At 43.8% G+C, this 11,461-nt stretch overlaps 1 protein-coding gene across 1 annotated transcript; it reads left to right on the top strand.

Moving 5' to 3' along the window:
- Positions 1-3,175: 3,175 nt before the first annotated feature.
- On the top strand, positions 3,176-4,999 carry Pyurf (PIGY upstream open reading frame). The gene is made up of 2 exons (XM_051203054.1): positions 3,176-3,407; positions 4,203-4,999. Exons 1-2 carry the CDS (start codon positions 3,181-3,183, stop codon positions 4,342-4,344), a joined length of 369 nt encoding a protein of 122 aa, XP_051059011.1. The 5' UTR covers positions 3,176-3,180; the 3' UTR covers positions 4,345-4,999.
- Positions 5,000-11,461: the final 6,462 nt, after the last annotated feature.

Raw genomic sequence — 11,461 nt, 5'->3', positions numbered from 1 at the left:
CCTACCCCTGCTCGTAGCTATGGATATTTTGGCTGCAATTTGTTTTTATTTCAGTCGTGGGGCTGGAACTCAGGGCTTAGCGCGTGTTAGTCTTCTGCTGAGTCCCACCCACAGCCTTACTGTTAGCATTCCTTGCCATTTTCTTCCTCACTTCCACACCATCTGGGGGACCTAAAGAACCCAGTGTCTTTGACAAAGACAGCAGAGAGCTTTGCACACACTCGGGGACTTGGTGGAGCCTGGGCTAGAGAAAGGGTGTGTGCAGAAGGGAGTATTTGATAGGCCAGTGTTGTCATTTTATGAACAGTTCAGCTAAAGGAGGCCCTGTTTCCGATACCTGTGTCCCTTCCCTCACATGCCGTATATAGTGGCAAAGCTTTGAGGGAAAATGTTTGTTCTTCTTGAGAGCTCTAAGGAAGCACAAAGTTTCAGCAGTTATGTGCCCCCCCCCCCCCGACAGCCAAGGCCCCTCAGGAGTGCCAGTACCCAGGAGAGCTTCCCTACACACCTGCTCATTTTTGGCCACCTCCATTCGTGTTCCAGGCACATCCCCACCTCCAAAGCAAGCTTGGCGTCACTTTCTTTTCAGTAAATCAAAACTTTTCAAGACTCACTTATGTGCTAGGGCGGCTCAAAAAATAGAGAAAATCGAGTGAGTCATTCTTTCCCCAGACAGCCTAGGCCCAGGTGCCTACACTTAGCCATTCCTTCTCGGGGCTCAAAAGCCAGGCATGAATCAACCAGAGTGACTTTCCCCATGGGCCTTTGCAGGTGGATCAAGTGAGAAATCTGCCCTCTTCTCTCCCTGGAAAGATGTTTGCTTCCTTGGGGTCCAGTTTGCAATGCCACTTAAATGGCGATAAAAGCATATAAGCCCTGCCCTAGTTTTTGAAGGGCAAATCTCCATCTAGCCATGTGAGAGCAAGGTGTGCTGTTATATCAGAGCCGTATCTCCCTACCCTCCTTACTCCTAGTAGAGGTGGAGGCTGTCTCACCATGTCAGTTATGGTCACAGGGTTCCCTCACTCCAAAGCCTTTGGAGTACCAGAAGGTCATGACCACTTCTGAGTCCTTCTCAAATCACAGATGAACCCCCAAGAGATGTAATGGGGTTCTGGTAGTCATTTAAGGGATCTCTGACTTCATTCAATGGGACAAAAAAAAAAAAAAAAAAAAAAAAAAAAAAAGAATTTAATGTCAGGGAAAGACAAGACTGTCTGTGGAGAAAGCCAAAGTAGCGATTTTATTGCAATCAGCTCCCTTTGGGATTGAGAAGCCACAAAGATGGGAATGTGCTAAACAGACATTCAGTTGGGTGTTTTATAAGGCCAGCTTCTCTTTTCTCTACTAGTCCTGTGTAGATACATACCCTATGCAGCCTATTCTTGTCTGGAAACAAGAAGCCACCATCTTAGGGAGCAATTTTCACTTTTCCTGTCCCTCTAATTCTCATTCAGGAGCAAATTTATGACCTTTTAAAAATATATTTCAAAGGTCATAATATAAAATATATTAGTGGGTACATCAGGTAGGTGGGCTACACCAAAGCAAGGAAAGCTGTTATGGGCCCTAGCTGATATCTGACAGCATCCTTCTGACCAGGGGAAGCTAGGTCTGTTCATATAGTCTAAAGAATTTACCTTTTGGCCACAAAGGTGTCCGGTCATGTCCAGAGGAGGGTAATAAATGGGGGAGGTAGAAATGCCCCAAAACATGTCTGCAGCACTGAAGCTCTAACCAGCCAACCTGTCTTCTTCCAGGAATTGTCTTTCATATTAGCTGACAGTGGGTTGTTAGTACATTCCCAAAGGAATTACCCATAGTCGCCAAGATGTTAGGTCAGACAGAGGTAGGCAATGAAAGCTGTTACAGCATCTAAAGACAGCTGAAGTTAATCTGGCTCTGGACCTGTAACATTCCAATTTTCCACAATCATGGAAAGTTTTAATCTGTCCATCAGCTTTGTAGAACCTTTTTTTTTTTTTTTTTCTTTTGAGACAGGGTTTCTCTGTATTGCTCAGGCTGACCTCAAACTCAAACTCTCAAATTCAGAGACCTGCCAGCCTCTGCTTCCTGAGTTCTGGGATTAAAGGTGTGCACCACCATGCCTGGCTAGTCTTGTACAATCTTAAAATAGATTAGGCTCTCCCTATGCCCACTCCAACTTCAGTTTCATAGTTGTGACAAATATTAATCTTACTATACCAATAAGGAAACTGAATTATTTTATTATAACAATAAGGAGATTGAGTTGTCTGGCTTATAGGTGTGCAACAAACTGTCTGGGTGCAAGTTCTTGTCCACCTCACTACTGCATAAGGAAAATCAAACAGGTATCAATTCCATGCAAAGTTGGGATAAAAACCCACTGAATAATCCTAGAGGACCATTTGACTAATGAACATATGTCTGATTACTTTCCCAGACGGCCTTCAGGTTCACTTACAGCAGTGATTCTCAACTTTCCTTTTAATACAGCTCTTTATGTTGTGTTGACCCCCAACATAAAGATATAAAAAGATTTTCATTTCTACTTCATAACTGTAATTTTGCTATGAATTTTAATGTGAATATGTTTTCCGATGGTCTTAGGCAACCCCTGCAAAAGTGTCACTCAGCCCACAGGGGTCTTGAATCGCGGGTTGAGAACTCTGACTTGCAGGAATTAATTAGTTGTGCTTAATAGTGGTATTTACAATTAACACGCCTAGATCATAAAAGCCTTCACAGTTAACAGAGTAAGCGAACAAAGCCATTCTTTCCAGGTTTTCAAATATCTGAATGGGGATGGAATCCAAAGAAGGTCACAGAAACTGAGTCTGTACGATTAACACTAAGCAAGCTGTTGCTTCTAACACACTCGATATGCTTGTGTTTGAAGACTCTGAAGACAACCGCCCAAGTCGAAGCCTAGCGCTGTGTGACTGGAGTCCGGCCCCTGGCTTCTGTCATTAGCCTTGCAGAAAAGTTGGACACCGAATGAGCACTGGTTTAGTTCCCAGTTTCCTAAAAAGGGTAGCGTAGCCACTGAACCCGGAACTTCAGTCCGGCTCCCGGAACCACAACGCTGGCGCTGGCTGTGCCGGGGGGGCTGCATTCTGCAGAGCACAGAGGGGCGGGGCCGGGCCAGGCCAGGGTGACCCGGCGACTCGGTGTCGTGGAGGCAGCGGAGGAGGCCGGATGGCGGCCGCGTTGGCTGTCGGAGCGGCCATGCTGAGCGCCACGTGCCGCGGGCTCGCCCCGGCGCTGCGGGGTCCGCGGGCACCGTCCGCCGTCGCCGGGCGGTGTCTGCTGGCGCCTGGGGTCAGGTCCCTGGCTGACCAGGGCGGCAGGGCGGAGGAGCCCCGCACCTTCCACCCGGCGCTGCTGCGAGTCCTGGTGTGTCCGCTCTCCAAGAAGCCGCTCAGGTGAGACTCACCTGTGGCCTCGCCCGGGAGGAGGGTGGCGGCCCAGTGGCCACAGCCGGCGGGTCCCCGGGCCGCCCTTGCTGGGTGGGGTCAGTCCCGCCCATGACCGAAGCAAAGACCGGGGTTTCTCAGACCGGCGTCCCCAGGGCCTTTTGAACCTCAGTATCAGGACCAGCGTTTGGGCTCTTTGGTTTTGTTTGTTTGTTTTGTTTTTTTTTCGAGATAGGGTTTCCCTGTGTAGTTTTGGAGCCCTTCCTGGAACTCGCTTTGTAGACTGGGCTTGACCTCAAACTCAAGAGATCCACCTGCCTCTGCCTCCTGAGTGCTGGGAGTAAAGGCATGCACCGCCACCTGGCCATCTTCCGCGCTTTTACTTTGCATGTTTAGATGATCAGTTATTTCTGTCTGTTGTGTCATATAAGTCACTCTAGCATCTACATCAACAGGAAATTCTTTCTTTCTTTTTTTTTCCTTTTCTTCCTTGAGGAGTGATTTGGAGTTGACCATAGCAAGGAAGGAATACTGGCATGAAATGTAGACATCCTTTCTAGCTAGTAAAAAAAGTTAAGCATAACTTGGGAATGAACTTTTAAAAGATAATATGAGGTATACTGATTCCAATGGAAATAACTACAGGTTGTAAGATGATTTCCTAAAAGAAATGGTTTAGTGCATTTAAGACTAAATAACTTGATAGAGGAATAACTCTATCAAGAATTGGATAGGCGGTCTTTATTAGCAAGCTCCTCTGACCTTTGATTTCCCATAGTTCATTGTGTTCTTTTTCTTCCTCAGATATGACGAATCGACAAATGAATTGATTAATGAAGAGTTGGGAATAGCATACCCAATCATCGATGGGATCCCTAATATGATACCACAGGCAGCAAGGACAATACATCAAAATAAGAAGCAAGAAGAGGTTGAGCAGCCTTAGACCATGATTGTTAAATGTGTAACTACTGACTTCTCGTGATACTGTGTACCTTTAAAACAGGGAAGAACAGTGACTCTCTTCTGGCTGCTGACTCTCATTAGCAGGACTGGCTGACCTGCTTTCAGGAGGAGAATTTCCCCCAAGGGCTGCACCAGCACAGCCAGGCTTTGCTTTTACAGTCTGCTCTTACGGCCAGGCCAGTGTATGTGTGTGTGCGTTCTTCCAGCTTCCGACCTGGATGGGTCTGTTAGTGTAACCAGGGGCTGGCTGACATAAGAGGTCTGAGGCAACATCTGTGAAAACTGCATACAATCCCATTTGGTTAACAAAAACACTTTGTCTTGTTCTCGGGCTTAGGACTGTGGGGCGGGCTGTGGGAGCTTTTCATCCATGTCTGTCCTCATGGTTTGAAGCTTTGCACTCAGAAGCCTTCAGAGAAATATCTCAGTGCAGATGAACAGCTTCAGTCATCAGCTGAGGCCTGTCTTTCATCCCATGCATTTAAAAGTTAGTCATTTGAAATGTCCTTTGGTTTCAAGATCAGTCGTAAGCTTCAGAACTTAGAGACTTCTGAGTGTGTAAAATTACTTCCATTACTTTGGCATCACATGCTTTCACCAATAATAAAATAAGATGCTGACAGTTTACTACAAAACCCAGTTTGCTGGGGTGGAAGGGTGACTGCTTGAATGAATGTTTTTGTCTCAAGAGTCTGATAGTAAGAGGAAATGTGGAAATAATCTATGTAACTACATTTTATTTTCGGAGGTACTTAATATTCAACATGAGTAATTTTTCAGAAAAACAAGGTACCTTCGGTGGATAAGGTCAGGAATGGGAAGCTGATTGTGTCCATTTAAGTTTAGAGTCATGTTTCAAGGTACACTCAGTTATTTCTGCCCTGGGAAATTTGGTAAGTCCTAAAGAACTGGATGATGCAGTGTCTACTTTAGAAGCATGGCATGTTTCAATTCTTACCTTAAAGAAACTTAAGATTGGTTAAGTTAATTGGTTACACACACCTCAGCCCAGGGCTTTGTGCGTGCTAGGCAAGGGTGCAGCCACAGAAATAGTCTACCCCTAGTTTACTAACCTACTTTCTATTTATGTGGGGTAGCATAGCATGGGGAAATCACACGACAGCTGTGTGGAGTTGAGTCTCTCCTTGCACAGTGTGAATGCTTCAGCTCAGGTGGTCAGAGTTGGAGGTGAGACCTTTGTCATCTGATTGTCCCCCAATTAATCCTTAATGAGCCGGCATCCTAAAGTAGTTTCATAAAAGATTGACAATGATTCTTCCTGTCAAGAGAAAATTACAACCTGTCATGTGTTTCCTATTTTATTGTCAATATAAGTGTAAGTCACATTCTTAAATTATCCGTTGGCAACACAGAGCTGAGCTAGAAGACCATGTAGCATCTCAGTTCCTGAAGTGGGGTTTTTAACCCTGAATTTCACATTTAACTATCTGGAAACTGAACAATGTAAATGAACAGTTTTGCTGATAAAGCTAGTCTTACTCTGATAATTCAGTTGTGGCTTTTTGAACTTAATCATTTTAGGAAGCTGACAAGTTGTCTCTGAGGGAGCTCATTATAGAATCTCTGTGTACAAACTACCCCAGGTGTGGTTATTGGCATAGTACACAGTCATTAATCTCAGAACCTAGAGAGGAGCTAATAGCACCATTTTACAAATGGGCAAACAAGCACATTAATACTGACCTGAGCAGTTTGTTCTGTAGCACAATAGGGTGACTAAATGGATGGCATTTTATAAATTATAAGGAATATCTCTAATAACAGAATGTTATAGCAGAGGGAAATTAGTTTCTGTATTTGATCATAGTATAATATATACACATATCATGCCTCTTAAGTAGTTGTAATTTTATGTCAATTTAAAAGGCACCTTATATTTTAATATTGTACATTGTATTATGATTATCTGTTTTTTGCTTTCAGTCTAGACCAGTGGTTCTCAATTTTCCTAATGCTGTGACCCTTTAATACAGTTTGAGACTATTATGAATTGTAATGTAATTATCAGTGTCTTCCTGTGGTCTTAGGCAACCCCTGTGAATGGGTTGTTCTATCCCCCAGAGGGGCTTTGAACCACTGGTCTAGAAAGTAAACTTCGGGTCCAAAATTTTGCTTTCTTTTGGTTGTTCAATTGAACCCCAGTGCCTTGTGTATGGTAGATTACCATTACAACACTTTATTTGTCTATCTTTTTAAATATGTATGTATGTATGTGTGAATATGCTCACATATGTGCACAGGTGATATGGAAGCTCAAAAGGCACATTGGGTCCCTTGGACCTGGAGTTTCAGGTAAGTGTAAACCACCCAATGTGTGGGTATTGGGATCTCTGATCGTATGACAGAGCAGTAAGTGCTCTTAACTCCTGAGGTGTCTCTCCTGTCTAAGGCAGGGTCTCTAAGTTCAGGTTGAAGCTCCTCCAACTCCTCCTGCCTCCTGGGTGCTAAGATTGCAGACATGAGCCATCACGCCTGGCTGTCACGATATTTCTAAAATATTGCTTAGTACAAAGCAGGCAGTTATTTCCTGAGCAAACACATGACTCAGACAAGCCTTACTAATTTTTAGTGTCTTTGTTTATTCTTAGGCAATTTTATATATACATAGTATATATATTCTATATATGTAGCATATAAAATATACTACATATTTACCTTGATCATACTTACCCCCCATTTCTCCTTGATCATATTTACCCCCAATTTCTCCCAGACACATGGCCCTCACACCTTCATAACTTTTTTTTTTAAAATAACCCACTGAATTAAATTAGTTCTGCCTGAATAAGCATGGGGAACTTACCAGCAAGTCTTATAATTTCAGCTCAGATGGCATCTTGAGAGCTAGAAAACCTGCTTATATAAAGTTGTGAGGTTCCTGAGTTGGCTCAGCAGGTAAGGTACTTTCTCAAGCATGAAGACCTTATTCTAATTGCTTAAAACCCACATTTAAAACATGGGTATAGTTACCTAACCCTCTGTCGCCCCAGCACTTCAGAGTGCAGAGGCAGGAGGTGCGCTGAGTCTGACTGCCTGGTAGCCTAACTCCAGATTCAGTGGCGACTGCCTGGGTGTAATAAGACAGTGATAGAATGGGCCGTCCAATGGCTTCAGCCTCCTTGCAAATGCACCCAGGCACACCCGTGTGTCCACACACATATATATACACAACGTACACAGAACATTCTTAAAAGTTCTAAGAATCAAATTGAAATTCAAGTGTGAAAGTTCCCTGAACCAAGGAATGGATAAAGAAATAGTGGTACATTTACATGATGGAGTGTTACTCAGCTGTTACAAACAATGACAGAAAGAAATTTGAAGGCAAATAGAACTAGGGAAACAAATCATCCTAGACCCAGAAAGACAAACATGGTATGTACTCACTCCTCAGTGGATATTTGCTGTAAAATAAAGCATAACTATGCTATAAATCACAGACCCACAGAGACCTGCAAACAAGGAGGGCCGGGGGGGGGGGTGTGGGGTGGGCGGGTGGTGCCTGGATCTCCCTGAGGAGAGGAAATTAAAGAGATTTCATTAGTGGACTGAGGGCAGGTGGTGATGGGAACATGAGCGATCAGATCAGAGGAATAGATGGAGGGGGAAAGTAATGAAAACGATTACTGGAAAGGGGGTATTTCAGAGTCAGGTAAAACCCTGATGTAAGGGAATTTTCCAGGAATCTAAAGGATGACTCCAGCTGACTTCTAGCAATAGTGGCTACATAGCCTGAACTGGCCATCCTCTGTGACCAGGCAAGACTTCAAGTGGGGGGAGTGGGAAACCATCCCAGCCACAGTCTATCCTGGGGTAAGGATGGCCTAGAGATTGAGGGAGTGGCCAACCAATGATTGGCCTAGCTTAAAAGCCTGTGCTAGGAAAGCAACCTCCCTCCCTGATACTACCTGGATCACCAGTACCCAGAGACTGGATGACCCAGAGACCTAGGAAAGAACCAAACATGACTGGAAAGGGAAAACATCAATACAATGACGCCTAATGATACTCTGCTATACTCATAGATAGGTGCCCAGCCCAATTATTATGCAGAGACCCACGCCAAACATTAGGCAGAGTTCAGGGAATCCTGAAGACAAGTGGGAGGAAGAGTTGTAGGAGCCAGAGGGATCAAGGACACCCCAAGAAAACCCACAGGATCAACTAGCCTGGCTCATTCGGGCTCACAGAGACTGGACCTACAACCATGGAGCCTGCGTGGGATGGACCTAGGCCCATGGCATATATGTTACAGTTGTGTAGCTTGGTCCTCTTGTCGGACCCCAGCAGTGGGAGCAGGGGCTGTCTCTTACTCTTTTACTGGTTTTTGGAGCCCCAGTCCCCATACTGGGTCACCTTGCCCAGCCTTAATATATGGGAAGGTGCTTTGTCTACCTGCTGCTTGATATACATTTTGTTAGTATCCACGAGAGACCTGCCCTTTCCTAAACAGAGATGGAGGAGGGGTGGAGTGGGAGGTGGGAAGGGGGGGTACTGCAGCTGAGATGTAAAAAACAAATACCCAACTTTTTAAATAAAAGTAAAAAAGGAAAAGAATTAAATGAGCTAAGCATGGTGACACATGCCTTTAATCCTCACGTGCAGAAGGCAGAGGCTAGTAAGTTTGAGGCTAGCCTGGTCTACATAGTGAGTTTCCAGATAGCCAGGCCTATATAGAGGTACTTTGTCTCAAAAATAAATAAAGACACTGACTTGTATAATGATACTGTGTGGAACACCACAAACCATTTCTCCAGGGGGAACAAGCCTACCTAGTTGAATTTATAAAACAGAAATTGTCCCATAGGCATTTTGTACTTGAAACATTTAAGAAAACCTCGGCCAGAATAGTGAGCTGTTAGTGTCTGGAACACCAACAGTTTTCTTTTTCCATCTTTCTGGAGTGATGACCACTACAGAAGGGTGTGGCCAAGAACCCAGGCCTCCTTCCATATGAATTCTCAGGTAAAGGTTAAAGTAGCTCCTGGGAAGATCAGGTCACCAGAAAAATCACGTAATTATTAAAGAGAATATACACATGGATTTCTCAAACTGATGTGTGGAGCAACTGTAGGAAACTGTGTATAGGGAGTGGGAACAGAGTGGGTGGAGGAGGGTCTGGAGGAGAGAAGGGAGGGAAAACAGTCAGGATATAAAATAAATAAATTCATATGAAAATCCCAACTATATATAGCTCTTTGGGGGAGGCTATAGCATAGCACTCCCATTAACTATGTGGGAAGCAGATGTGAACAAAGCTGTAATCAGAGCAAGCAAATGGTAACAGCTGGTAACTTGAATTCACAGTGGCAGAGAAGAGAATCAGAAATCATAAAGTTAATGTAATCAGTTCTATAAATATACTTGAATTAAAAAAAAAAACACCTACATATAAGAACACCAAAAGGGGAACCTAAATAAGCAAGCAAAGGACCAATAAAGGCTCAAACAAAGCAAAAACTCTACAAAAATACCATTGAATTAATTTTGTGTTTGTGTTGGCTGTCTACTGTTGGGGATGGGGCTAAAGTTTGGCTAATATACCCAGTGAAACTCCCTTGGAAAGATCCTGGTTTTTTTTTTTTTTTTTTTTTTTTTTTTCCTTTGCTACTATAGATAGCTTCTTGGTTGTGCAAGCAGCCTGTGCCTACTTTCCCCTGCCAGTGCTGGGACCCTTTCTAGCTGGAACTTGTGCAGGTTTTGTGTGTGCTGCCACGGTCTCTATGGGTTCGTATGTGCATTAGGCCTGTCGTGTCTGGAAGATACTGTTTCCTAGGAGTCATTCATCACTTCCGGTTTATATAAATCAACCCACTCATCTTCTGCACAGATCCCTGAGCCTCGAGGGAGGATTTTGATGAAGGTATCCCATTTAGGATTGAGTGCTCCAAAGGATCTGACTCTTTCTATGCATGCTGTCCAGGCTTGAGTTTCTGTATTATTTCCTGTCTTATGAAGGAAGATGTGTCCGGAATGAGGCACTGATCTATGGGTATGGCAGTATGTCATTAGGAGTTCTTTTATACCTATGTTTCTTTAATAGTATGATAGTATTAAGTTTTCTCATTATGCCCATGATCTATCTAGTCTCAGGTTCTTGGCCACTTCAGTAGTGTCCGGTATGGGTTTCAACTCATGGAGTGAGACAAATCTAATCAGAAAGCAGTTGTTTTCTCCCATAGCATCTGTACCACTATTGTACCAGTATGTCTTACAGGCAGATGGTTGTTGCAAGTTGCAGGTTTTGTAGTGAAGAATTGTTCACAATTATTCCAAGTATACCGAGTACCTTCCAGAACCATGAACATTAGTCACTAGGGGTGAAGCTTCTAGTTAGGCACCAGCTCAACTTCTCTGTGTTCTATGATGTGTTTTCATAAATAGAACCTTACCATCAAATTATAGAGAGCAGCCAATACCCTGTGATGTTTGGGAGTGTTTTATTTACTGTTCTATTGCTGTGAGGAAAGACCAAAGCAACCTCTAACAGGAAGCACTTAATCAGGGCCTTGCTTATAGTTTCAGAGGGTTAGCCCATGATCGTCATGTGGGGAGTGTAGCAGCAGGCAGGCAGGCATGGCACTGGGTAGTAGCTAAGAGCTCACATCTGATCTATACGTTGGTGACAGAGTGAGAGTGAGACTGGGCCTGACATGACTTTTGAAATCCAAAAGTCTACCTACAATGACACACCTCCTCCAGTAAGGCCATACCTTCTCTAACAAGGCCACACTTCCTATTCCTTCCCAAATGGGGAGTTCCACTAAATGGGACCTAAGCATTCAACTATGTGTCTATGGGAGCTATTCTCATTCAAACCACCACAGGGGCTTCCTAATTTGTCACTTAGGCAATGACAACAAGATATAACCCATAACTGGCACTGGAAATTTTACTTGGTGCCATGTCTAGTTGTGGCATTGCCTCCCTATTATTTGATATGTATGTATGTATGTATGTATGTATGTATGTATGTATGTATGTATTCAGTGCTTCTCTAGCAACAGGTTTCCATACAGTTTTTCAAATGGCCTTTAGTGTTACTTGTCCCTCACCATATTCCCTCTTTTACAGTT

This window comes from Phodopus roborovskii, unplaced genomic scaffold (genome assembly GCF_943737965.1).
Source record: "Phodopus roborovskii unplaced genomic scaffold, PHOROB, whole genome shotgun sequence".
NCBI lineage: Eukaryota > Metazoa > Chordata > Mammalia > Rodentia > Cricetidae > Phodopus > Phodopus roborovskii.
This window is presented reverse-complemented; position numbering and strand designations above follow the sequence as displayed.

What these genes read in the sequence shown, in the direction of transcription:
- Pyurf (XM_051203054.1), top strand. Translation starts at nt 3,181, where the DNA reads ATGGCGGCCGCGTTGGCTGTCGGAGCGGCCATGCTGAGCGCCACGTGC. An exon ending in CTCTCCAAGAAGCCGCTCAG is followed by an intron (nt 3,408 to 4,202) that starts GTGAGACTCACC and finishes TTTCTTCCTCAG; the next exon opens with ATATGACGAATCGACAAATG.